Source organism: Caretta caretta, chromosome 7 (genome assembly GCF_965140235.1).
Source record: "Caretta caretta isolate rCarCar2 chromosome 7, rCarCar1.hap1, whole genome shotgun sequence".
NCBI lineage: Eukaryota > Metazoa > Chordata > Testudines > Cheloniidae > Caretta > Caretta caretta.
In genome coordinates, this window is record NC_134212.1 from 116,844,630 (window position 1) to 116,868,738 (window position 24,109).

Genomic DNA, 24,109 nt, shown 5'->3' on the forward strand with positions numbered 1-24,109 from the left:
GAAAATGTTTTCTTTTATTAAACCAAATATTAAATCCAGGTGATTTCTTGTCTCTTAAGAACTGTAGTTTCACATCTATTTTCATGTATGTGGTTATTTGGAACTCATTTTGCACTAAAATCTACAGTCACGGTTTCTTTTTCCTTCTAAACAGAATGATCCTATATTGTTTTCTTTGAGTCTTACTATATAATAATATAATAACATGAAAGTAAAAAGTTTTACCAACATTTGCTTTATAAAGGTGTGCAATTTACATTTTTATGTTTAGAGCAGTTACTGTCATGCAATTTTTGAAGTATAAGTTTCCTGAAATCGGTATACATTAAACTTCATATTTTACTTGGAAAAACATCTTCAAAAGAGTGAAGAGGTATATAATGAAAATGCAGTTCTCAATCATTTGTGACACTGCGAAAGTATGATTTACATCCAGGTTAAGTTAGATTTTAACACTAGAAAACTTTCAAAAGACTCAGTGGCAGCTCATTTACAAATATACTATTTATAATGAATGCATTGATACAGAATGACATTTATAAAAAAGCAAGGCAATCTTTTATATTATAGACATAACAATCAACATTACAATAATTCAGATTAAAAGTACATTTTTTGTAGACTGTTTACACTTTTGTTTAGCTTTTGATCACAAATTAATGTGATCTGGTATTTTTCCACAGCAAAAATCCTGTGCAGACCTGTTTAAGACCGAAACATCAGAATAATAAACATAAATCTTCTGATCACGAGAATAAAAACAAAAACCGTTAGATACTGTTTGTAGATACTATCGTTTGTTTGTAATTGTCCTAACTGTGCCTTTTAAGTTTGTGTGTTGTGCAAATTACTGCCAACTGTACGTCTAATTAAAAGCAAGTTCTGGCATGCCGATTAAAGATACAATTGAGGTGCAATATTGACTATACAAAAATACTCTGCTGCATTCAGATTCCTTACTAATACAAAAGATATTGTAACACTCCCTTGATATGTTATGATTTTGTATTGATCCTTAAGAGAGAAGCAAGGAAAGGAAGAAACATCTGATAAAAGTTTTTCCATTAAAAAAGGTATTCTGCACACGTCCAGGATTAAAGATGGTACTTGAAGTTTTTGTTTTTCAGGTGCTGCAATGGGTTCAAGTGCTAACCAGCTGGACAATGTTTCTACGTCCTGTTTTTTAAAACCACTTAAGTGAACAAACTTTATTGTTCTTTCAAGAAGTTTGAACACATGATTTCTTACACAACATTAACAAAACTGCACAAAAACCCTAAAACCAAAAGAGGCACTGAAGCATCAAATATTCTACAACACTAAGTTGTTTTAAAATAAAGTAACATGAATTTAAGAGTTTCCAATAGCATCGGGCAAGTTAAAAAAAGGCCAGGTATGCAACCATATGACCAAACTGCACAGGTTGTGTTCAGCTAGATGTTTTTGTTTAGGAAATTAAATGTGAGGCAGCCAGAGAGGGAACATTATTATTTATGAAAACCAAGCATTTTCAAAGCCAAGAATTAGCAGCCAAATTTCTATTTAGTCACTTTAAACACAATGTAACTTGTTTCAAAACTAAAAGTCATATTGCCAGTTATTCTTCCTTTACATTTAATCAATGTTTTTAAAAAGACAACCCTTATAATCAGTTTTATACTTATCAGAGTACCATAATACTATACTCTGTAGCATGGTATTTTGCTTTTGTTAGTAAAGGCATAGTTCATGAGTGTCCTATAAATACAAGTGCTGATACTTCCACAGGCAGGCAATAGAGGTCATGATTTGATTTGCACCCAGATTTCTAAAGATTGGCACACTTTTTATAATCTCTTCTTATTTATTTCAGAGATAGCACTACCCAGAACAGTATCACAAGGGACAAAAGTTTTAACAGAAATCTGGCTCACCCCTTTGACCATCCTAGTCTTAAAAAGTACCCCTTAGAACCTTATTACTCCATCTTGCTCATGCTTCAATACCATATATTTTTCAGGACTGAGTTCTTTCTTCTCATTTTTAATTTAATCAGCATGATCCAAAATTCTTAAACATATATACAAACCCCACTCAATGGCATTTGGCATTAAAGACAACCTAAAAACTGTACTTAGTTAACAGATGCACAATGCAACATCCTGGAAAATTAAAAAAAGTTATGTCAGGTTATAGAATTGTTTTAAATGATCAAGGTGTCAGATAAATAGCTGAGGGACTAATAACATTTATACATTAAAGCTTATTCCAAGCAATGATACTCACCCATTTAACACCAAAATTAAATAACTCATTTTATAAGGAAACTTCTTGAATTCTTTGAGTTAATTCTTTGCACCAGAACTTAATATCTCATGCTGTTTTACTCACACTCCCTCTAGACATTGCAAGAAGTATTTACTTCAAAAGTACAAAATTAAACTCCCAAACAGGACTCAGGAGTATTTGGCATTGAAGCTACTATTTTAGCACAAGGATACATTGAAAAATATCCTGTTTTTAACATAGCTATGTTTTAATTCATTACTTTATTCCTACAAGTGTAATGGAGATGGGGTTTTTTTTGTTTTTTTTTTAAAGAGTGTAAAAAGTATTTTTGGTAAGCCAACTTCTCATCCAACCAAGTTTTTGGAAGAGGGGGTCAGCTCCAATTGTACAGTCATTAACCATGTACCTTAACAAGATGAATAAAACAGATCAAAATATTTACATACTAAACAATCTTAATTCCATAAATGCAGCCCAACAGCATCTATACCTGACTGTCTAGCAGTGGCAATGGAAACGCTTCAGGAGGAGGCAGCCTGCTATTAGATGCACTATTACTTGGAACTTTTAAGAAGCACCTAAAATGACTCCTCTTGGGCTAGTTTCCTACTGTATTACACACCTAAAATCTTGCTCTATCGTAACAGATCGAGACACAAGTTATCTTATAAATTAAAGGGCAAAACTGTCTCATCAAAAATGGGAGATTAGGGGTGCAAACAGGGAACACAACTGATATGCTTAAGACACAGGGGCAGCCACCTTTGTTTTAAGGAATCATATTAATCAGAAACTGTTTTCCCAAGTGAACTGAGGGAGCAAGAAGTAGGTTTCAGCAGTAAATTCAGAAGTTAGATTACAGTCTTCAAAGCTACACATTTCAGCATCTTCATATTTTAACATATTACTGCTGAGAAAGATTAACTCCAGGCAGAGCTGTAATAAACTAGTTTCTTTTATAATCTAAAATCTAAACTGAAAAGCTACAGTAGATGTAAAAAACAAGGGAGGGGAACGGACATTACTTGGTAAAATCCAGTGACATCTACAATAGTTTTACAGCACGTTTGAGCCCTCTACGGTTTTATATCTCCACCTGCCTTCCATTTAAAAGCTGTTCCTCGTTAATAAAAGAACATCAGACAAAACAGAATGCAAAGTTACTGTTAATGCTGGAAAAACCAGACCAAAGGCAATACATAAAATTAAGCATGTCTAAAAGCCAAAAATTATACTCCCCAAACTTCTGCACGGGAAATAGATTTTTTCTGACATCATTTGATTTAATTTCATTCAAAAGATAGTCATCTCTAAGTCACAATAGTCCAGCAGCAATTCCATTATAATGAGTATAAATTGGACAGTTTAATCAACATCTGAAATGTAACTGCCTTTAGAGTTTCCATCTTCTTAAAGAAAAGATCATCTTAAACTGATCTTGCAAGTGGAGTGATAGCATCTATTTCACTGCAGCATCTTTAGCTTTCTAAGCAGTCAAGCAAATTCAAATAAAATCGCATGTGAACCACATACAGTGTTTCTTCTGAGCGATCAACATCTGTGCACAAATGAAAAGGTGCCTCTTTTTAACAGAACGTTCTTTAATACTGAAATTGACAGGATGAGGTTAAAAAAACAGACGTGGTACTGAACTGAATATTTTGAAGCAAGTGCCCCAGCTGTGGGGAAAAGTGCATTTAGTTCAGCAGCAAAACAGCACAGTGTGGAGCTATTGTGCTTGGACACAGAAGTTCCATAATGGAAGGAGGTACAAGGCAAGTCAAGATATAAAACCATATGTACGTTGTTAACCAACCTTAAAACTTACATATATTGCAGTGTTTAAAAGTAAGACATTCATTTATTGTACAAGGACTATGAGGAATCCTTAAAATTGCCTGTTGTCGTTTATGACCCAACATTATAACAAAAAAAGATAATATATATTATTTCCTTGCCATTCAACTGTACTGTTAGACCTTATGAATCTGTAACTTCACAAAACAAAAACTGCTCTTCACTGAGACCAATCTGAAAAGGTTACTTGTGCTAGAAAAGACCAACCACAAAAGGCTCAGTTCAGATATGTTATGCCCACAACTGATAACTCAGGGAAGCAAGACTTACAAGAATTCAAGCTTTTTTGACTGCATCTTTTCCACCTACCAGTTGTTTTGATGAGTAAATATTTTTAGTATACAAACCAGCTGATAAAAATTCTTCAACAGAAGCATATAAATTCTAGATTGATTAAAACAGAGCAAATCAAAAAAAACAAAATCCAGTGATTTACTCTGACTGTAAACAATATAAAAACACCGCTTGTTTCAAATCTCAAAATAAATTAAAGAAAATCCCACCAACTTCAGGATGTGTGACCCTACCAGGTTTTGACACATAGGAGAGGGAGGAAAACAGAAAAGAAAAGTTCACCATAAAAGATTGCGCATTTTTTGCTAACTGAAAGTAGATCTAAGTAAAAACTACTCTTTTCCCTTAAATTTAACAACTTTTGAATTTGTTGGCAATTGCTTAAAGTGAACTGGCATTTCCAGATTACTCAGACAAACATCCACCAAATTCAGCAAAGAAAACTTAGACAAGCATTTTTACAGAATAAAAAAAATCTAAATGGCTATGATTCCTCTATTAGCAGAAACACATAATGCAGTCTTAAATTTGCCTTTTTATATTATTTATATATTTTATATATAATATAATATTATATGTATATTATATTATATATAATGACAACATTAATGCAGTTTGTATTCTGTACAGTGTATGGGACAATCCAATTTACATCAGACCATGGCACGATATGGTCCCTGCATTTTTAGGAACTGAATGATGAAGGAGGGTCCCCCAGCAACGATCTGAGGTGGAAGGTGGCTGAGTGGGCAGTTCTCAATACTCATTATTGACAGTTTGCTGCAGAGCGCCAGCTCAAAGGGAAGGCTGTGCAGATTGGGATTGTCATTCAAATACAGTTCTTCCAGATTCTCCAGTGTACCTGGTTAAAATAAAACATTCATAAATATAAAAGTAAAATATCCCTTTTGTTTCACATGGTAAGCTTATAACATATACGTAGAAGCTTTTAAACTCACAAGGGAAATTCAGTTGGAAATTCTCTACCACGGAAACAACCCATGTCCACTTCTATTTTCAAGCATAGCAACCTCCTTGCCCACAGGTGTCTAAGTAAGAGTCACATTCAGCTTAATTCTCTGTAGTGATGGTCACTGAAAGGTTTCCATTTAAAGTGTGATTTCTACACAAATCAACCAATATGATGTGCTAGAGAGCAGAGTAACATTCTCTTTCTTGCCCATGCTTACCTATCTTGGAGGCCAAAATCCAAACTACATCCCTGTATACAGATCCTTTCATTGCAGTCCCTACAGATCACGTATACAAATACTATAAGCACTGCTCCTGTTCTGAGGACCAGCTCCACTTTAGATTAATAAAAATGGTAAAAAAAAAAAAAAAAATACAACACTTGTTCATGGCAGTATAGTATTGCACCGTTGGTTTGTCAAAGCTTCCCAGTGATGTTGCATTGGGGACACTGGCAGGAGCATTAACTGAGCAAAGACAGGTTTACACAGAGTAATTCTTTAAGGGAGTGAGTGGCATGTGGAAAATGATGTACTTGGACACATACCGCAAAATACCAATAAGAGTTTCAATGCTAACTGGAAGTAGGTATTGTTAGAATTGTTTTACTATTATTTGTATTACTGTAGTTACAATTAGCAGAATTTTTTCTATCATGTAACAGTTCACAGTCGCAGAGTCAGTAATGAGAATATGTAAATCTCTACTGAATACTCCTGCTGCCTTACAACACTCACCTCTTGGTGAAACATCAAAGACCTAGAGGAGAAGCAGAGAGGGTGACAGGCGTGTTAGAGGGTTAAAGAGCATGTTGGGGAAGGAAAGGTTTCAGGACCACTGGTGGACTGGGAGAGCGTGCGAAAGGTTCAGAGTACAAGCAGGGGAACCACATGTAGAATCTGAGGAAGATTGGGGAGCCAGGGTGAGAGACTGCAAAGCAGAAAGGGCAGAGCTGAGCAGAACTCTGAGCGCTATCCGATAATTCTACATGAGACAATCAAATCTGAAAACTTTAATAACCAGTCTCTACCACTCACTAGAGTGTTTTAAACATAGTAATTTATTTTAACTCTATAGATTAGAGTATAAGGCACCTGAGCTCAACTAATTTATGATCTAGAATGCATAGGGCCAGGTTTAGCTGAGATTTGGCCCTTCTCACTCCAACACATGTGCAAGATTTGCACTGGCTGTGATGGTTTTTCACTGGAGGTGCTGACACTGCTGAAGTATCTCTGTTTCCCTCTTCTCTAGCCATGTGGCGCTGTATTTCTCACTCGTTTTCATGGCGTTTAGGTCTCTTTTATTCTCTTTCCTCTCCTTTCCCTGTATTTCCTTCTCCTCTTCTCTTGTCTCAGCAAGGCGAGCAGCAGTGTGATGATATGCAAATGGAAAGATTTGTAGAAGGAAAGTGCCTCTCCTAGATTCCCTCTGCAGCCCCTTTCCTCACATAAAATTTTACTTCTGCAGCATGGCCAGAAAGAAAAGTCATAGGATTAGTCTGATTCCTTTCCTAATGAGTCCTTACAGGGAAATGGTTGGAAAGGAAAGTTGTCGAACACTGACTGGCACTACACAATCCTATAAATTTATCTTTAGCACAGTGTGTGAAGAGCTTGATAGAGAAGGGAACTACTTAATCCAAGTCAGTTTCCCGCTACAAGTTCTTCACACACAGGTTAATTAATCAGAAAAAGCTAGGTCATTTCTCTCATGAAAATAGAGAACGCACGTAATATTGTAGTGCTGGCAGAAATTTCAAGTAGGGGTGCATACCTCCTCACAATAAAAGTTTCTCCTTGAATTTTATGGTCTTTGTTTATGAACACAATAAATTTCTATCATTGTGTGTCTCCCAGAGGTATTTGGAGGTTATTGCTTAACCATCCTGTATATTTATATTTATCAGAAATAGCACCTTACCAATTTCTTCAGGAAGGTGTGTGAGAAGATTCTCTCCTAGCCCAAGATGTGTCAGATTGATGAGGTGACCAATTCCTCTTGGAAGGGTGGTCAACTGATTATTAGTCAAGACCAATTTCTGGTGGAGAAATAAGTTCTTAAAATTACTAACAGTGCCTTCAAACAGCCGAGTAACATCAGAAAACGTAGTTATTGAATTGACAGATTGTATCTCCAGCATAAGGAGGGAAATCTATATGGCATTCAAATTCTCTGTTAACTATTATTAAACTTAATAAATAACATGCACTTTTATCCAAGGATATGAAGGCACTTCATAAGCTTTACTGAAACCTCAGGACAATTCTGTGAAGTCATTATTTTATTCATTTTATACCTGGTCAAACTGGGGCAGAGAAGAGAAGTTACTAAGTGTAACGGGAGGTTCTTCGAGATGTGTGGTCCCTATCTGTATTCCACACATAGGCACACATGCACCTGAGTCTGGAAGTTTTTCCAAGCAGAGTCTGTTCATCTGTACATGCACAGTATCGCCCCTCGTGCTCCTGACCCAGGGTTTAAAGGGTGGTGCGGGTCAATGCCACTCCATTTCCTCCTGTTACCGCAATGTAACCAAGTCCAAAGCAGAGGGGAAGGAGGGCGGGTAGTGGAATATAGATAGGGACCACACATCTTGAAGAACCTCCAGTTATAGTAAGTAACCTTTCTTTCTTGTGCAGCTCCCTATGTGTATTCCACACGTGGGTGACTTGCAAGCAGCAATCAACGTGGAGTTGGGTGCAAGGAGGCTGGCAGCAGAGCTGTTTGTAAGACAGTCCTTCCTACTGCCACATCCATGGCTGTCTCGAGTCAGGGCATAGTGTGCTGTAAATGTGTGGACAGATTGCCAAGTCACAGCTTTGTAAATGGGATGTCAGATAATGCTGTGGAGGCTGCTTGCGGTCATGTGGAGCGAACTAACACTCCCGAGAGGGGGAAGTTTTGCTATCTTATAGCATTTTAGCATGCATCCCCCTCCTTAGAAATCCTCTGTGAGGATATGGCTTGCCCCTTAATCTTTCTACTATGGTGACAGAGTCTCGAAAACTTTCTAACGGGCTTGGTTTTTGCAGGTAGAATGCCTGGGTACATCTGACATCAATGGAGTATAGTTTCTTGTCCTCAGGAGAGGCATGAGGTTTTGGAAAAATATAGGTAAGTGAGTTGATTGGCTGATATGGAATTGGGACACAGTCTTGGGGAGGAATTTGGGGTGTAGCTGGAGGGAGATCTTCTTCCTGGAATACTGTGTAGGGAGGGTCTGCCATCATGGCCACTAGCTCACTGACCCTTCTGGCCGAAGTGATGGCTATCAAGAATGCCACTTCCATGGGGAGGTGGGTCATGGCACAGGTTGCCATAGGTTCGAAGGACAGCCCTGTGAGAGCTGACAGGACAAGGTGAAGGTTCCACAAGGGCATGGGTTTGATGACTGGTGAGAAGGTTCTGATCAAGCCCTTCATAAACCGCACTGTTGTCAGGTGTGCGAAGATATAGCAGCACTCTACTGGAGGAAGGAAAGCGATAATCGCTGCTAGGTGTGCACGCAGCAAGCTAAGGACTAAAACCTGATGTTTTCAGGGCGAGGAGATAGTTGAGGATAATCTGAATGCCCACCGTGGCGAGGGAATGGTGACAGCAGCATGCCCAATCAGCCAAGTGGCGCCATTTAGCCCAGTAGCACATTCTGGTAGATTCTTTCCTGCTTTGGTTAAGGATCTCCTGGACCAAGGCAGAGCACGAGCGTTCCATGTCTGACGCCCATCCAAACACTGGGCCATGAGGCGGAGTGAGCTTGGGTTGTGGCGCCTGAGCCTGTTCTGCAGATGGGCAGATCCTGATGGGTGGGTGTATGGACAGCCTTAGGAGATCCATGAATCAGAACTGTCTGGGCCAACAGGGTGCTAGAAGGATGATGGTGGCTGTGTCTCAGCGAATCTTCTGAGGAACTTGTGGTACAAGGGGAATAGGGGGAAAAAATGTATTGGAGGTCACCCAAGGGAGCAGAAGAGTGTCACTCTGAGTTGCTGCCGATGGCCCTCCCGGAGCAGAACATGAGAAGCTTTCTGTTAATCTGGGATGCAAAGAAGTCCCATAGGAGAGTACCCAACTGTGCAAAGATGTTGGTCAAAACTGTGTTGTGTATTTCCCAGTCATGGTCTACATGGACACTTCTGCTTAGTCTGTCCACTACAGAGTTCTGAGTGAATGGGAGATATGCGGCCTGTAAGGAAACCTGATTTCTGACATACCAGATCCACAGTCTGACTGCCTCCAAGCAGAGGAGACAAGATCACACTCCTCCCTGTTTGTTTGTTTATATATATATACAAAACCATGGTGATACTGTCCAATAGGATTTGCACGTGGAGGGAGCATATGATGGGAAAGAAGGCCTTTGCAGGCTATGCGGACTGCTCTCAGTTCCAGCAGGTTTTTAGGCCACCTGGCTTCCCATGGTGTCCATGTACTCTGGGCCGCATGGTAGGCCAGGTGAGCGCCCCATCCTGTAAGGGAGGCATCCATCACAATGGTGGCCCCTCAATATGGGAGGGCTGCAGGGTGTTTCAACCACGGTCTGAGTCGGGTTGGACTACCAAGCAAGAGAGGCAAGAACTCCTGAGGGAACAGTAGCTCTGTAGTTAATGTGGTCCTTGGTTGGCCTGTAGGTAGAGTGGAGCTGGGCAAAAGGTGTCACATACTTGCATGCAGCCATGTGGCCCATGAAGGAGAGGCACCAACACAGCATAACATGAGGTTTGCGGGTGATGTGCGTGATCAGGCTGCTCATCGTGTAACATCTGTCCACTGGAAGGAAAGCTCACACTGAGACAGAGTCCAGCCTTGTTCCTATTAAATTTATTGTCTGTGTAGGTGACAAAATGGACCTGTCTTCGTTTATGCAGACACCTAAGGAGGCAAGGAGACATTGAAGGGAATCTATCGTGAAGACAACTTCTTGTCGGGAATGTCTCACCAGAAGCTAGCTGTGCAGGTATGGGAACACCGTATTTCCCTGGCATTGCATCTAGGCTACTACTACCGTGAACGCTTTCTTTCACAAAGCCCCGTGATGCTATCGCAAGACCAAAGAGAGGATGTGCAACTGGTATTGTTGCTGTGTAATCCTGACTTGTAGGAATTTCCTATGTGATGGGTGAATGTCCACAAGGAAATATGCATCCTTCATGTCAAGAGGTGTGAACTACCCCACCCCCGCCTTCCTGGAGGAAGATGATTACCGATGCCAGTGTAATCATTGTGAATTTCAGCTTCCTGATGAAAATATTGAGCTGTCGAAAGTCCAGGATGGATCTCCACCTTCTACGGGGATGAGAAAATATGGGGAGCAGAACCTTCTTCCTCGCTATTGAGGCAGGATGCTCGCTATCACTCACTGGTGGAGTACGAAGTCTGTCTCTTGTTGATTAATCAATTGGTGGGAGGGGTCCCCCAGGGGTGGTCAGGTAGGAGGTTTGTGCGGAGAAAAGGAAAGGAAATCCATGGTGACCTCACTCCAAACGTGGGTGAAGGAGGTAAGGCAGCCTCCAAAGATGATGGGTGGTGAAGTAGGCATAATCAGTGGTGGTATGCAGGTCTTGATCTGGATATCAAAAGTGGCCTTTGGCTTGCAGTTGGGAGTACATGGACGACGTGGTAGTGGTTGGAGCCGGGAAACAGCCTCTCTGGGATCTCAGGTCACTTGCAAGGGGGTTCAGGTGGATGATGGTAGTAAGAGAGATAGGAAGGTGGCCATGGTCTGAAGGGCTGTTTTTGATGTATTCTTGTGGGGGCTGAAGCACAGATATCAGAGACCTGAGGGTGGATCGAGTGTCATTCAGGGAATGCAAAGTCTCGTCTGCCTTTTCACTGAAAAGATTGGCCTCAGCAAAAGGGAGGTCCTGAATAGTATTTTGGACCGCCCTTGGGAAGCCCGATGATTGGAGCCAAGAGTTTCTATGTATGACCAACCCTGTAGCCAAGGACCCTGTAGCATCCACCATGACCTGGAAAGCCACCTTTGCCACCAGCCTCCCCTCCTTCATCAAGGAGTGCAACTGAGCCTGATCTTCCCCAGGGGCCTTGTCTTTGAACTCCGCCAGCCTGGTGTAGGTATTAAAGTTGTATTTAGCCAACGATGCGTGGTAATTGGCTATATGAAACTGAAGGCCTGCGGAGGACAAGACCTTACTGCCCAGGAGATCCAGCCTCTTTGACCCTTTCTCTGGCAGGGTGGATTTCTGAGGGTGCTGCTGAGCCCCTTCCACAGCCACTTGCACCACTAGTGAATTAGGAGAAGGGAGTGTAAAAAGGAAATCAGCCCCTTTGGCAAGCTTGCTTCCGGATGGGGGCACACTGTGCAGCTATGGGCCAAACCATTCTGGCCAGTTGTAGTACGGCCTCGTTTATGAAAAGGGCCACCCTGGATGGTCCCTGGGGCTATAAGATGTCCAGGAGATGGTGCTGGGGGTCCTGGACCTCCTCCAATGGGATTTACAAGTCAGTAGGCACCCTTTGGAGAAGATCTTGATATTGCCAATGGTCATCTGGCAGAGAGGGTGGCAAAAGGGATGAACAAGTCACCCAGTGATGAGGCGGCTCCGGTCGGAACTGGTGGTACTGGCTCAGTGTCTTCCTCCTCATACACCAACGGAAGGAGCTGACAAGAGGGCGACGAGTGGCAAGATTCCTGCACCGGTGCCAGTGTCTGCTATAAGGGTGCCTAATATGGACAGAAGGAGGGATCTATTGGTCACAGTGGGCCCACAGGAAATGATATCAGGCATCCCTGGGGAAGGGGGGTCATAGCCAGGAGGATAGGGCTGCTGCAGCTGTCTGAGCTGCACTGTGTCGGAGATATCAGTGGGACTGGCTCCTCTGAGTCTGAGGACAGTGCCATCGGAAACAGTGGTATTGTTGGTACTGGGAGGCCCCTCTATGATGGAAAGGGAAGGGGTCTCTCCTGTGGCAGTAGCAGAGGTTCATGCTCCAGGGTAGGAACCTCTCTGAGAAGTGTCAGACCCGACAGAAATAGAGACTGCAGATAGTGGAGGAAGACCTCATCCAGTGTCAGAAAAGCGTCCATATGGCCTGGAGTCCACAGGGTTCCCATCAAGACACCGGAGGGACCTGGTTTCACTGCCGGAGCTGGCCAGTCTCCATATTGCTGAGGCAATACCAATGGTACATCCGGACTGGCGCTCGTGGACACAATTGGCCTATCTTTGTCCCTATCGGATCCCTCTTCCTCGCCTTACCCTCCAGCCGAGGGGCCCCGAGTGACAGTTCTGTGGGATCTGTACAAGACATCTCACCCGACCTGGCATGGCTTGTGGAGCAAATATAGGCAGTCCGCTTATAGGCAGTCCGCTGTGTGGATATGCCGTTACGCCCATGAGAGTGTTTCTTACTGTCACGGGCAGCCCTGTGCCGTTGGGCTTCAGTGCCGGTGGCTCCGCTCCATTGTTCATGCTCAGAACTGTATTGCTGGCCAGCTGAGGCTGACGTACAGGGGGGTCTCCCAGGCCAAGCTCAGATCAAGGCCTCTTCCATCAGATGCTTCCTCAGCCTGAGTTCTTGAGCCTCTCTGGTTCTGGGGTGGGAAGGACTTACAGATGCTGCACTTCACCGAGATAAGGGCCTCACCCAGACAATAGAGACACCACTGATCCGTGTTGAGGATGGAAAAGGAGCAAGGACAGGAAACGCAGTTCTTGAAGTCCAGGACCCTGGGCATAGTCCCCGGGACAAAGAGAGTTTCCCCCCGACTTGGGGTGGGGGGGAAGAGAAGATATACACACACTCTTTTAGAGACTTAGAGTGAAGGGCAGGATTTCAACTCAGGCCATGTGGCATCGACCCGCAACACCCCTTAAACTCTCAGTCAGGAGCACGAAGGGAGATACTACGCACATGTGGGTCAATGGACACTGCTTGGAAAAATTGCTGGACTCGGGCACGGCACACATGCATACCCACATGTGGAATACACATAAGGACCAGCACTTGAAGAATTAAACGTTGTTTTCCCAAGGTCAACCAGAGACTCAATGGCAGAACCAGGAATAAAACTCAAGAGTCCTGATTCTCTATACTCTTCGCTAACAGTAAACTCCTTCCGTTAACTTTCCTTAAAGAGCTAGATACCATCAATTTAAGTGGGAAAGGTACAAATTAGCCTGTTGTAAGTAAAAGGCTTAGTATGTTTATCTCCTCTCATTATTGTTTCACCTGCAGATCCTTAAGGTAAGCAATTTCATTTGGCAAGGATTCCAGTTTGTTCTCCTCTAGATCCAACTCTCTTATTTTCCGTAGGTTTCCAATACCATGGGGAAGTTTCTTCAGAAGATTATTTGACAAGATAAGAACCTGAAGAAAAAAAACAGGGAAAATTTTAAGTAATGCAGCAAGTGCCAACTAAAAGAGAATCCCTTTAGACTTCAGAATTAAGTGTTAAGTATTGCTTAAGTAGCATTCAATAGAATGCAAAATTAACACACTGTTTAACAAGTTTTGTAAAACTCCTGTGAAACTGAACTAAAGGACAAAGTTAAACTTAAATCAGTAATCAAAGTTAACAGGTTACAAAATTGAGTTTAACGGAAGTGAAGTTTAAATTCAGAACAACAGATTTCAGATTAACAGGACTATTTAAAAAATGTACATATTTTTAAAATAAACAGTGGAGAAACAAAGAGCTAAGCGCCCATTTTAACCAAATGAATCAAGAAAGACAGACTACTACATAATTCCCCTATCATTTATATTTTCACATGCCCGCCTCAGTGCTATCAACAAACCTTATGCTCAACAAACCTCCCCACCTCCTCTTACTTTTTATGCCACCTTCAAGAAGCTGGTTTTGGGAAGGGACTAATAACAAAATACTTGGCCACTCTACACACATGCATTGGTCTCCTATAATGACCTCCCTCATCAGTCCCCTTTTTTAATTCCTCTGGTGCTCTCAGTTACTGTTTGCTCTCATTTTAAATTAGGACTTGCTTACCCGGGGACATGCAGGAAAATTAACTTAAGGTCTGAATGTAAAGAGGATTAGTCAAACTGCATTAAATCCCTGTGTGAGCATTCTTATTGAGAATTCAAGTGTCATCGACTCAATTTAGATTAATTCACTTCCAAAATACATCAAATTAAGCCCACTTTAATTCTGAATAAGAGTGTCCACACAGCATTTTCTCAACTTTAACTAGTCCACTTTAAAAATTATTTTGGATTAATTTTCTTGAGGGTCTCCATCTAGACAAGACCTCAGATTGTAAACTCCTTCAGGTAGAAAATTTGTCTTTTCTATGCTGTAAAGTCTCATGCTTATGTTCTTATGTTATGTTCTTATGCTCATCTATGAAGCCACGTAATTCATTCAAGAATAGTTTGCAGTAATATAGCACCTTTCTCCAGAGCAGCTTAAGGTTGCTTACAGGCAACTCATAACTCCTCAGTGAGGTAGGTAGTTAGGCACAGAGTGAAGGGCTGCATTTTTAGTGGTGCTGAGCACCCACAAATCCCTGTTAAATCAACAGAGCTGCAGGTGCTTAGATCCTGATAATCCATGCTCTAAAAGCAGGGGTGGGCAAACTATGGTCCGCGGGCTGCATCCGGCCCCCCAGCTGTTTTAATCCGACCCTTGAGCTCCCGCTGGGGAGTGGGGTCTGGGGCTTGTCCCATTCTGGCGCTCCAGTGGGGGAGCAGGGTAAGGGGCTGCGCCGCGCGGCTCCCAGAAGCAGCGGCATGTGCCCCCTCCAGCTCCTCCGCACACTGCCCCTGCCCCCAAGTGCCTCCCACACAGCTTCCGTTGGCCAGGAACCACGGCCAATGGGAGCCGGAGAAGGGACATGCTGCTGCTTCCAGGAGTTCCTTGAGGTAAGCGCCGGTCAGAGCCTGCACCCCTGAACCACACACCCCCACCCCCGCACCCCAACCATCTGTCCCAGCCCTGATCCCCCTCCCGCCCTTCAAAGCCCTCAGTCCCAGCCCGGAGCACCCTGCTACACCTCATCCCCCCCCCCACCCCATCCCAGAGCCTGCACCCCCAGCCAGAGCCCTCATTCCCCCGCATACCCTCCCCGTGCCCCAGCCCTGATCCCCCTCCTGCCCACCGAAACCCAGTCCCAGTCCGGAGCACCCTCCTACACCCCAAACCACTCATCCTCAGTGCCACCCCAGAGCCCACACACCCAGCCAGAGCCCTCACCCCCCCCACACCCTAACCCCAATTTCATGAGCATTCATGGCTCGCCATACAATTTCTATACTCAGATGGGGCCCTCGGGCCCAAAGGTTTGCCCACCCCTGCTCTAAAGGCTATTTCTACATTGCAGCTGGCAGCAAACCTCCCAGCCCAGGTAGACAGACTGACAGATTTGTGCTAATGGGGCTCCAGCACATTAAAAAGAGCAGTGTGGATGTTGCAGCTCCCGTGGAGACTCAGGCAAGTCACCCAAGCTCAGACCTGGAGGATTGGGCAGGCTCAAGAGCCCAAGCTGACACCCAAGCCACAACTTCCACACTGCTACTTTTAACGTGCTAGCTCAAGACCAGCTAGCACAAGTCTGTCTAACTAGACTGGGAGGCTTGCTCCTTGCTGCAGTGAAGACTTACCCTTAGTGACATCACCAAGGCCAGACAGCTCTGGAGGGGTGTCCGGCTGTCTTTGGATAGTTAAGATCTCCCAGCTAAACCCAATAGGGTCTGGGAATTGATCCCAGCACTGTGCTAGAATTGCTTGATACTTCTCCTTTCCAATCCTACCATGTTATTGTTTTACGATATTAACACACACACAAACACAAAAGTGAGTAGTTTAACAGTTAATGCGAAATTCTACAACAATGCATCATTAGGGTTGTCTGCAGTATTGTTGGAGCTGTGTCGGTCCCGGATATTAGAGAGACAAGGTGAGGGAGGTAATATCTTTTATCGGACCAACTTCTGTTTGTCAGAGAGAAAGCTTTCATGCTTACACAGAGCTCTTCTTCAGGTCTGAGAAGCTTAATCAGGTTAGGATTGCACAGTTAAAGTCAGGAAATGCCAAAGTTAAGGTTAGCATGTCAATAATAATGTGGTCTGGTTGCATATCCTGTGTATTTAAAGGTACATACTAAACAATATGAATAGTAACGTACTAAACTATGAATCTAAAAGAAAAACAGAACAGAAAATATTACTGTGATACAGGGCCAGAAAGGGTTACACAACAACTAGTAGGTTAACTGATCCAGATTCAACCTTTAGAGACATATTAAAGGATATGTAAATGGTAATTAGGGCCATTTCACGTTAGATAGACTAGAATTAGAAATGCAAACCTGTCTGTTTAGAGAATTAGAGGTAATGCTAACTGTAAGTGTTTTTTCTTATATCTTGTTAGGTGTTAACCATGTAACCGAACAGTTCCTGTCTACTGCTGAATTCTGTTAATTCAGAGATCAAAAGAAAATGTTAACATTTAAATGAACTGTGAATGTAGTGATATCACTGTCAATCTCTCTTTGAAGTATGTAGCAAACTACCTGTAAATAACGGGAGATAGGCAGTTGCCTTATGTTAATCCATGTAGCTAATTATCAGTGATGCTTAGGAAATAGGAGATCTACTTCAAAGCTAGGATAACTGCCTACTGTTCACCCAAGGACTGCATGCTGTCAAGAGGCTGCCTGGGAACCATACAAAGGGCTTTTGGGACCTGATCCTTTCATCTCAGATGTGCTTAAGCTTCATCGGGGGAAGTTTGAGTCCCAAAACGGAGATCTCCAGTCCCATCTGGATCACCCTGATATTGGACATTAGACTAAAACTATGGACTAATTCTGAAAGAACTCTTTGCAACTCTGAAGTTCACCATATCTACTATGAAACTGATATACATACAGACTGAATAGAGTTTTTAGAATGATCTTTCAACCAATACTCTCTTCTTTTTAAATAAATTTTAGATTAATTAATAAGAATTGGCTGTAAGCATGTATTTCGGTAAGATCAAAAATATTCAGTGACCTGAGGGTAATGTGTCCAATTTTTATATGATGAACAAGATTTTCAGTAATCCTCTTCATATTTGACTTGGATCTCTAGGAGGAAGTCCAAGGCTGGGTTGCTTTAAGGGAACTGTGTTTTTGGCTTCTGGGTAACCAGTAAGGTATTGTGGAAGCTGTTTTGTTGCTGGCTTGGTGAATCTAAGGATTAGAATAACCACCAGTTTTGGTGATTGTCTGCCCCATTCTTCGCAGTTTGTCCTAATTGAGCAATCTCAGCGTGATTCCCCTGTGATCCCAGTCCACAATTACCAATGTGCAATGTGGCTGAATTAAAATTGCTGTACGAACTTTCACTTTTGCATAAACATTGCATAAGCAGTTCTGTTTAATTCCCTAGTGATTTTACCTAGTTGTAAAATTACCTAATTTTACAACCTAAATATGCCCTTAGCTATTGGCACTCTAACAACAAAATCTGTTTAATGGGCCAACTTGGTTCATGGATTCCATCTACAGAACTCTCTCTTTAATCTCTTGGTGGTTGGTTTCGAGGCCCAGTCCAATGCTTTCTAACTGAACTCAGTCCACTTTGTCATCCTTTTGTTGGAATATTTTGGCCCACTTTGTTTGTATGCTGGTCTCTCTGGGTGTTCAGCTCAGATTTCATTTTATTTTCTGCACTGTACATTTTGTGGTGTGACGTTGTCTATAGGTTAATAAATTAAATGGGCACACAGGCTTAAGGAACAAAACATTTAAAAAGCTATTCATGAAAGCCATAAACTCATGAAACACTCATATGTTCGGTTAGCACACTTATTATTGGGACATATACTTTTCTTTTTAAACTGATTATGCAAAATAATATTACTTAAATTTGAAATAGGAAAAGTTCATTTCTGAGGATTTGCTTAGTCAGATATTCACTGTATTCCTCTCACCTCAAGGGAAACTAGCCCAGACACATCCTCAGGAATTTTTGTGAGCTGATTAGTGGCTAAATTCAGTTCCACCATGCTGGTCCAAGTCCCAAAGTCCAAGGGGAGTGAGGTTAGCTGATTGTCCTGCAATTTAACAAATAAAAGATGTAGGTTTTGGCATGAAAAAACAGCAAGGTAGCCTGGAGATTAAATAAGATGAAGCATTTGGATAAATCAAAAATTTGATTGGTTCTTATATAAACCAATAGCAAAAACGTAGCTAAATGGCTGAATCTCTAAAATGCATTCCCAAAATGTAATGAACACTACCCAATCTAGACATGTGGAGCTGCATTTGTATTACCAATGTGATAGACTGAAATGGAAACAACATATTACAGAGACAATAACTCATGAAATTTCAAAGGTCTCAGTAGTTAATTTTGACTTTACTCTTTTCAACATTATGTACTGTTAGCTAGGATGTGAACACTTAAGATATGAATAAAAAAAACACCACCACATCATGTAAAGAAGCTAGCAACAATTCTGCAATCCTAAGAATATGGAGGGTATAAGGTAAACAAAAAAACCTTAATAATAAAAGGTCAAGTACCATTACAAAACAACTTAAACGTCAGACATTATTTCAGGATCTGGCCTAGGGCAGGCAGTTGGAACAGATATCAGCCAGCAGTGCTCACAGGCTCCATGTTTGCTGACACCGGGGTAGTTTTTAAAATAGCAAATACATCCAAATTGCTTATGTAGAAAAAAAAAACTGGAATGAAGTTAGACATTCTCACTATTTAGAGTGCTAGTGATATAATTTGGTCTAGAGTGGACACTGTAAATTCTAAGAAATCAGGCTGTTCAAACAACTGGTACATGTGTGACATTAAAGACTGATTGGTACTTTTAAAGAAATGTTTTTCCAATTTAAGGACCCATCTAGATTACAAAAAGGAAGATGTTGCCTCTTTTGTCTGACTTTTCCACATTGCCCTTACACCTGAAAAAAACAACTCTTTCCAAATAATGTGCCAGGCACTATCCTCTCACCATTCAAATCTTTCCCCAAGACTAATTTCTGTTGTGAGGTCAACAAAAATTCAGTCATCTAATAATAGAGGTATTGGAGGAGAGTTAAACAAGTTTTTACAATACAATAAAAATTTTAACCCCCTTGAAATGACTAAAACGTGCACCAGCCACTTTACTTTTATGTTGCGCCCTCTTCATCTGGTTTAGACTGAAAATGAAGCATAAATTTTTAACAGTGTAAGTAACTAACCATTAAAATAATTTACCAAGGGTTGTGGAGGATTCTCCATGAGTGACAATTTTTAAACCAAGATTGGGTGTTTTTCTAACAGATCTGCTCTATAAATTATTTTGGGGAAGTTCTATGACCTGTGTTAAACATGAGCTCAGACTAGATAATCACAATGGTCCCTTCTGGCCTCAGTGTCTATGAATCTATTTTTGTATTTCAGAAGGCAAGCTCTTCAGGGAAGAGACTATCTTACATAGCTTGAAAGTGCCTTGTACATTGTAGGTGCTGTCACAATTATATAAATATATATATTTAAATATATATAAAAATAATAATTGCTATCATTTATTGATAAATACATTTTCTAAAATTTAATTATATCAAGACATGGGAGGGGCGATTTGTCGAGTTTCAAAGATATATTGAAAATCTCTGAATGTGTATTCTGTTACATATTAAACTAAAGTCACTTCACTGTTACACTATCATCCCTCGTGGCTATTTTCTCCACCTTTAATCTGTCATCATATGCTTATATTGTGATCTTTAGAGGATGTAAACAGTCTCTTTAAAAATATACAGTATCTAACACAATGGGACATGAGTTTTTACTGTGGTCTCTAGGCTACCTCAACGCAAAAATAATAGTAATAACAAGGTCTTAATTTTAGATTTTGTAAATATAAGCTAAAAAAAGGCAATAGATATTTCTTTCCAGGATTCTGTTTTTAATTGAAATGAAATTGCTTTAAAACAAAATATTCTTCTGCAACGTTTGCAATTCAACCATTCAGGTTCCTGAACATACAAAGTACAACCAGCTTCACTGATTTTCATTGTCCAAATGTGAAGGCAATGTGAAAGAGCTAATAGAATAAATAGTGAAAAATGAAATGGATCAGTTACACAGGTAAAGGACGTGTGTCTGTGATATCTGAGTAAGGTGACAAAGGGTCCCTTTCATATGCTACAAGTTTATTCTTTGTATCATTAAATTTGTTACAGCTCAAAGAATCTGCTATGGATGTTACAAGCAGTGGAGCATTGCTGTGGCTCACCTTCATGTTCAGCTTACTTAACACTTTAGCTCTAGAGAAAATTCCAAACGGGATTTTGCTGATGCGGTTGTGTTCCATGTTGAGAGAGTAGATTGTGGAGAACTGTGATGGGCCACCCACTGGATATGACTGGAAGCAGTTCCTGGCCAATGTTAAGCTAGTCAGGTTCACAAGACTCGATAAAAGACCCTGGAAAGGGAGAGAGGGTAGGGGAGAACCACACACACACAAACATTCAGGATCTAGTTTCACTTGAGCTTTGTGTTTAGATTTATTTTAACATGTATTCTTTCACTGTATTGGGTCTCTTAAAAATAGCTTCCCCCAGCCCACGCAACAAGGTAAGTGTTGCAATCAACTTCAGAAAAAGTTCTCCCATCCATACAGTCTCATCCACAATCACTAGGAGAGAACTGTATTCCTCTCCTCCCACACATTTATGGTGCTAGTATATAAAAAGTACCAACATTTAAAAACACAGCTACTGCTTTTTTTTTAACCTTTTTCTACTTGTAAAAAAAATAAAATAGTGGTTTTGAGCAACACTGATAGCACTGGCTAGAGCCACCCAGAGTGCAGACAGAGGTTGTCTGGAAAGCTCAGTGGGAAAAAAATCACATCACTCCTCACCAGCATTTCCAATACTGGAGGAAATGCAACCAGTGCTGATGTGACAAATAGAATAGCTATTGTGTAGAGGAGGAGATGCAGCTAATGGTGCTGAATTGTCGTAAGTCATGCTCAAACTGGAAATCAGATATAATTTTTTTTAACAGTGAGCGTAACCAACCATTGGCACAATTTAGCAAGCGTCGTGGTGGAGTTTCCATCCCTGGCAATTTTAAAATCAAGACTGGCTTTTCACTCCATGCACCTGAAGAAGTGGGTTTTTTACCCACGAAAGCTTATGCCCAAATAAATATGTCGGTCTTTAAGGTGCCACTGGACTCCTCATTGTTTTTCTCTCTCAAAGATATCCTCTAGGCATGATTCTGGGGACGTTCTACAGCCTGTGTTATACAGGTGGTCAGACTAGATGACTACAATGGTCCCTCCCGGCTGTGGAATCTATGAATATAGCAACTGTCCTTGAGAGAATCAGAGACCAAACTCATCCTCACTTTGATGCCACCCCAGTTGAAAATGGATGGAAATAGGTGTGAACCCAATATACTGCATTTCAATGAGGTTTTTTTTTTTAAAAAAAAAAATACAAATCTGTATTAACTTAATAAAAGTCTATATTATGAATTGACTTGACATCAAGAATGAATTTGCTTTACAGGTTCCTACAATTACTACTAAAGCTTCAGCCACTGATGTCTGGCAGGTCCTTATTTTAAAAGCATCTTGAAATTCAGATAATGTACATACTAACAGAAATAGCCCCCACCCCACCCCCCATGTTTAGGCACACTTGAAAAAACATTTTTCAGAAACCCTAAATTTTTTCTGATCTTAATCCTACCATAAAATAATCTAAGTTACTTGTGTGTGTCTTTTTGTGACAAACCAAGAAGAAAAAAAAAATCAAACAGATCCAAAATAAAACCATTAGAATTAACCAACTGGGTGCTAAGTTTTGTTATTCAAACCAACTGCTTTTAGTCTTGCTTCTTGAGAGTTTTGTGTGTGTGACTAATTAGATTGTAACATCCTTTAGGCAGGTGTCATAAATATAAGGGGAAAGGGAAACACCTTTAAATCCCTCCTGGCCAGAGGAAAAACCCTTTCACCTGTAAAGGGTTAAGAAGCTAAGATAACCTCGCTGGCACCTGACCAAAATGACCAATGAGGAGACAAGATACTTTCAAAGCTGGAGGGGGCGGAACAAAGGGTTCTCTCTGTCTGTGTGATGCTTTTGCTGGGACCAGAGCAGGAATGCAGGTCAGAACTCCTGTAAAAAGTCAGTAAGCAGTCTAGTTAGATATTCGTTAGATTCTGTTTTGTTTAATGACAGGTTTCAGAGTAGCAGCCGTGTTAGTCTGTATTTGCAAAAAGAAAAGGAGTACTTGTGGCATCTTAGATACTAACAAATTTATCTGAGCATAAGCTTTTGTGAGCTACAGCTCACTTCATCGAATGCATTCAGTGGAAAAGCATCCGATGGAGTGAGCTGTAGCTCACGAAAGCTTATGCTCAGATAAATTGGTTTGTCTCTAAGATGCCACAAGTACTCCTTTTCTTTTTGTTTTGTTTAAACGGCTGATAAAATAAGTTGTGCTGAATGGAATGTATATTCCTGTTTTTGTATCTTTTTGTAACTTAAGGTTTTGCATAGAGGGATTCTCTCATGTTTTGAATCTGATTACCCTGTAAGGTATTTACCATCCTGATTTTACCAATGTGATTCTTTTACTTTTTCTTTAATTAAAATTCTCTTTTAAGAATCTGATTGCTGCTTCATTGTTCTTAAGATCCAAGGGTTTGGATCTGTGTTCACCTATGCAAATTGGTGAGGATTTTTATCAAGCCTTCCCCAGGAAAGGGGGTGTAGTGCTTGGGGGGATTTTTTTTTTGGGGGGGGGAGACGTTTCCAAGTGGGCACTTCCCCTGTTCTTTGTGTAACACTTTGGTGGTGGCAGCTTTTAAACTAAGCTGGTAAGAATAAGATTAGGGGGCCTTTCATGCAGGTCCCCACATCTGTATCCTAGAGTTCAGAGTGAGGAATGAACTTTGACAGCAGGAATCTCAGGTTTGTATCTGTCAGTAAAGCACCCAGACACACTATTGGCACCACAGAAATAAATAATGAATGCCATATTAATGCTGAAATATCATCTTTTGCTCATTACTATGCCAAGCTTAATTCAGCCCTATTTGTTTAGGTATTGCAGGGATTAAAGATTCACACATGATGTTACATACCAGAAATATTACAATATCTTTGGAGGATTGGGCCAAAAGAAATCTGATGAGGTTCAATAAGGATAAGTGCAGGGTCCTGCACTTAGGACGGAAGAACCCAATGCACAGCTACAGACTAGGGACCGAATGGCTAGGCAGCAGTTCTGCAGAAAAGGACCTAGGGGTGACAGTGGACGAGAAGCTGGATATGAGTCAGCAGTGTGCCCTTGTTGCCAAGAAGGCCAATGGCATTTTGGGATGTATAAGTAGGGGCATAGCGAGCAGATCGAGGGACGTGATCGTCCCCCTCTATTCGACATTGGTGAGGCCTCATCTGGAGTACTGTGTCCAGTTTTGGGCCCCACACTACAAGAAGGATGTGGATAAATTGGAGAGAGTCCAGCGAAGGGCAACAAAAATGATTAGGGGTCTGGAACACATGACTTATGAGGAGAGGCTGAGGGAACTAGGATTGTTTAGTCTGCAGAAGAGAAGAATGAGGGGGGATTTGATAGCTGCTTTCAACTACCTGAGAGGTAGTTCCAGAGAGGATGGTTCTAGACTATTCTCAGTGGTGGAAGAGGACAGGACAAGGAGTAATGGTCTCAAATTGCAGTGGGGGAGGTTTAGGTTGGATATTAGGAAAAACTTTTTCAC

The 24,109-nt window shown here is 41.3% G+C and overlaps 1 protein-coding gene across 4 annotated transcripts in view; it reads right to left on the bottom strand.

Annotated features, from left to right (window-relative positions):
- Positions 1-219: 219 nt before the first annotated feature.
- The window catches only part of SHOC2 (SHOC2 leucine rich repeat scaffold protein), a 109,380-nt gene continuing 85,490 nt past the window's right edge, over positions 220-24,109 (bottom strand). For 2 of the 4 annotated variants that reach the window (XM_048857227.2, XM_048857228.2), the window contains 5 exons: positions 20,606-20,794; positions 18,293-18,415; positions 13,585-13,722; positions 7,315-7,432; positions 220-5,281 (listed from right to left, as the gene is read on the bottom strand). In XM_048857227.2, coding sequence (XP_048713184.1) covers positions 5,073-5,281; positions 7,315-7,432; positions 13,585-13,722; positions 18,293-18,415; positions 20,606-20,794 — 777 coding nt within the window. In that variant the 3' untranslated portion in view covers positions 220-5,072. The other 2 variants (XM_048857230.2, XM_048857229.2) reach the window with 2 other exon arrangements.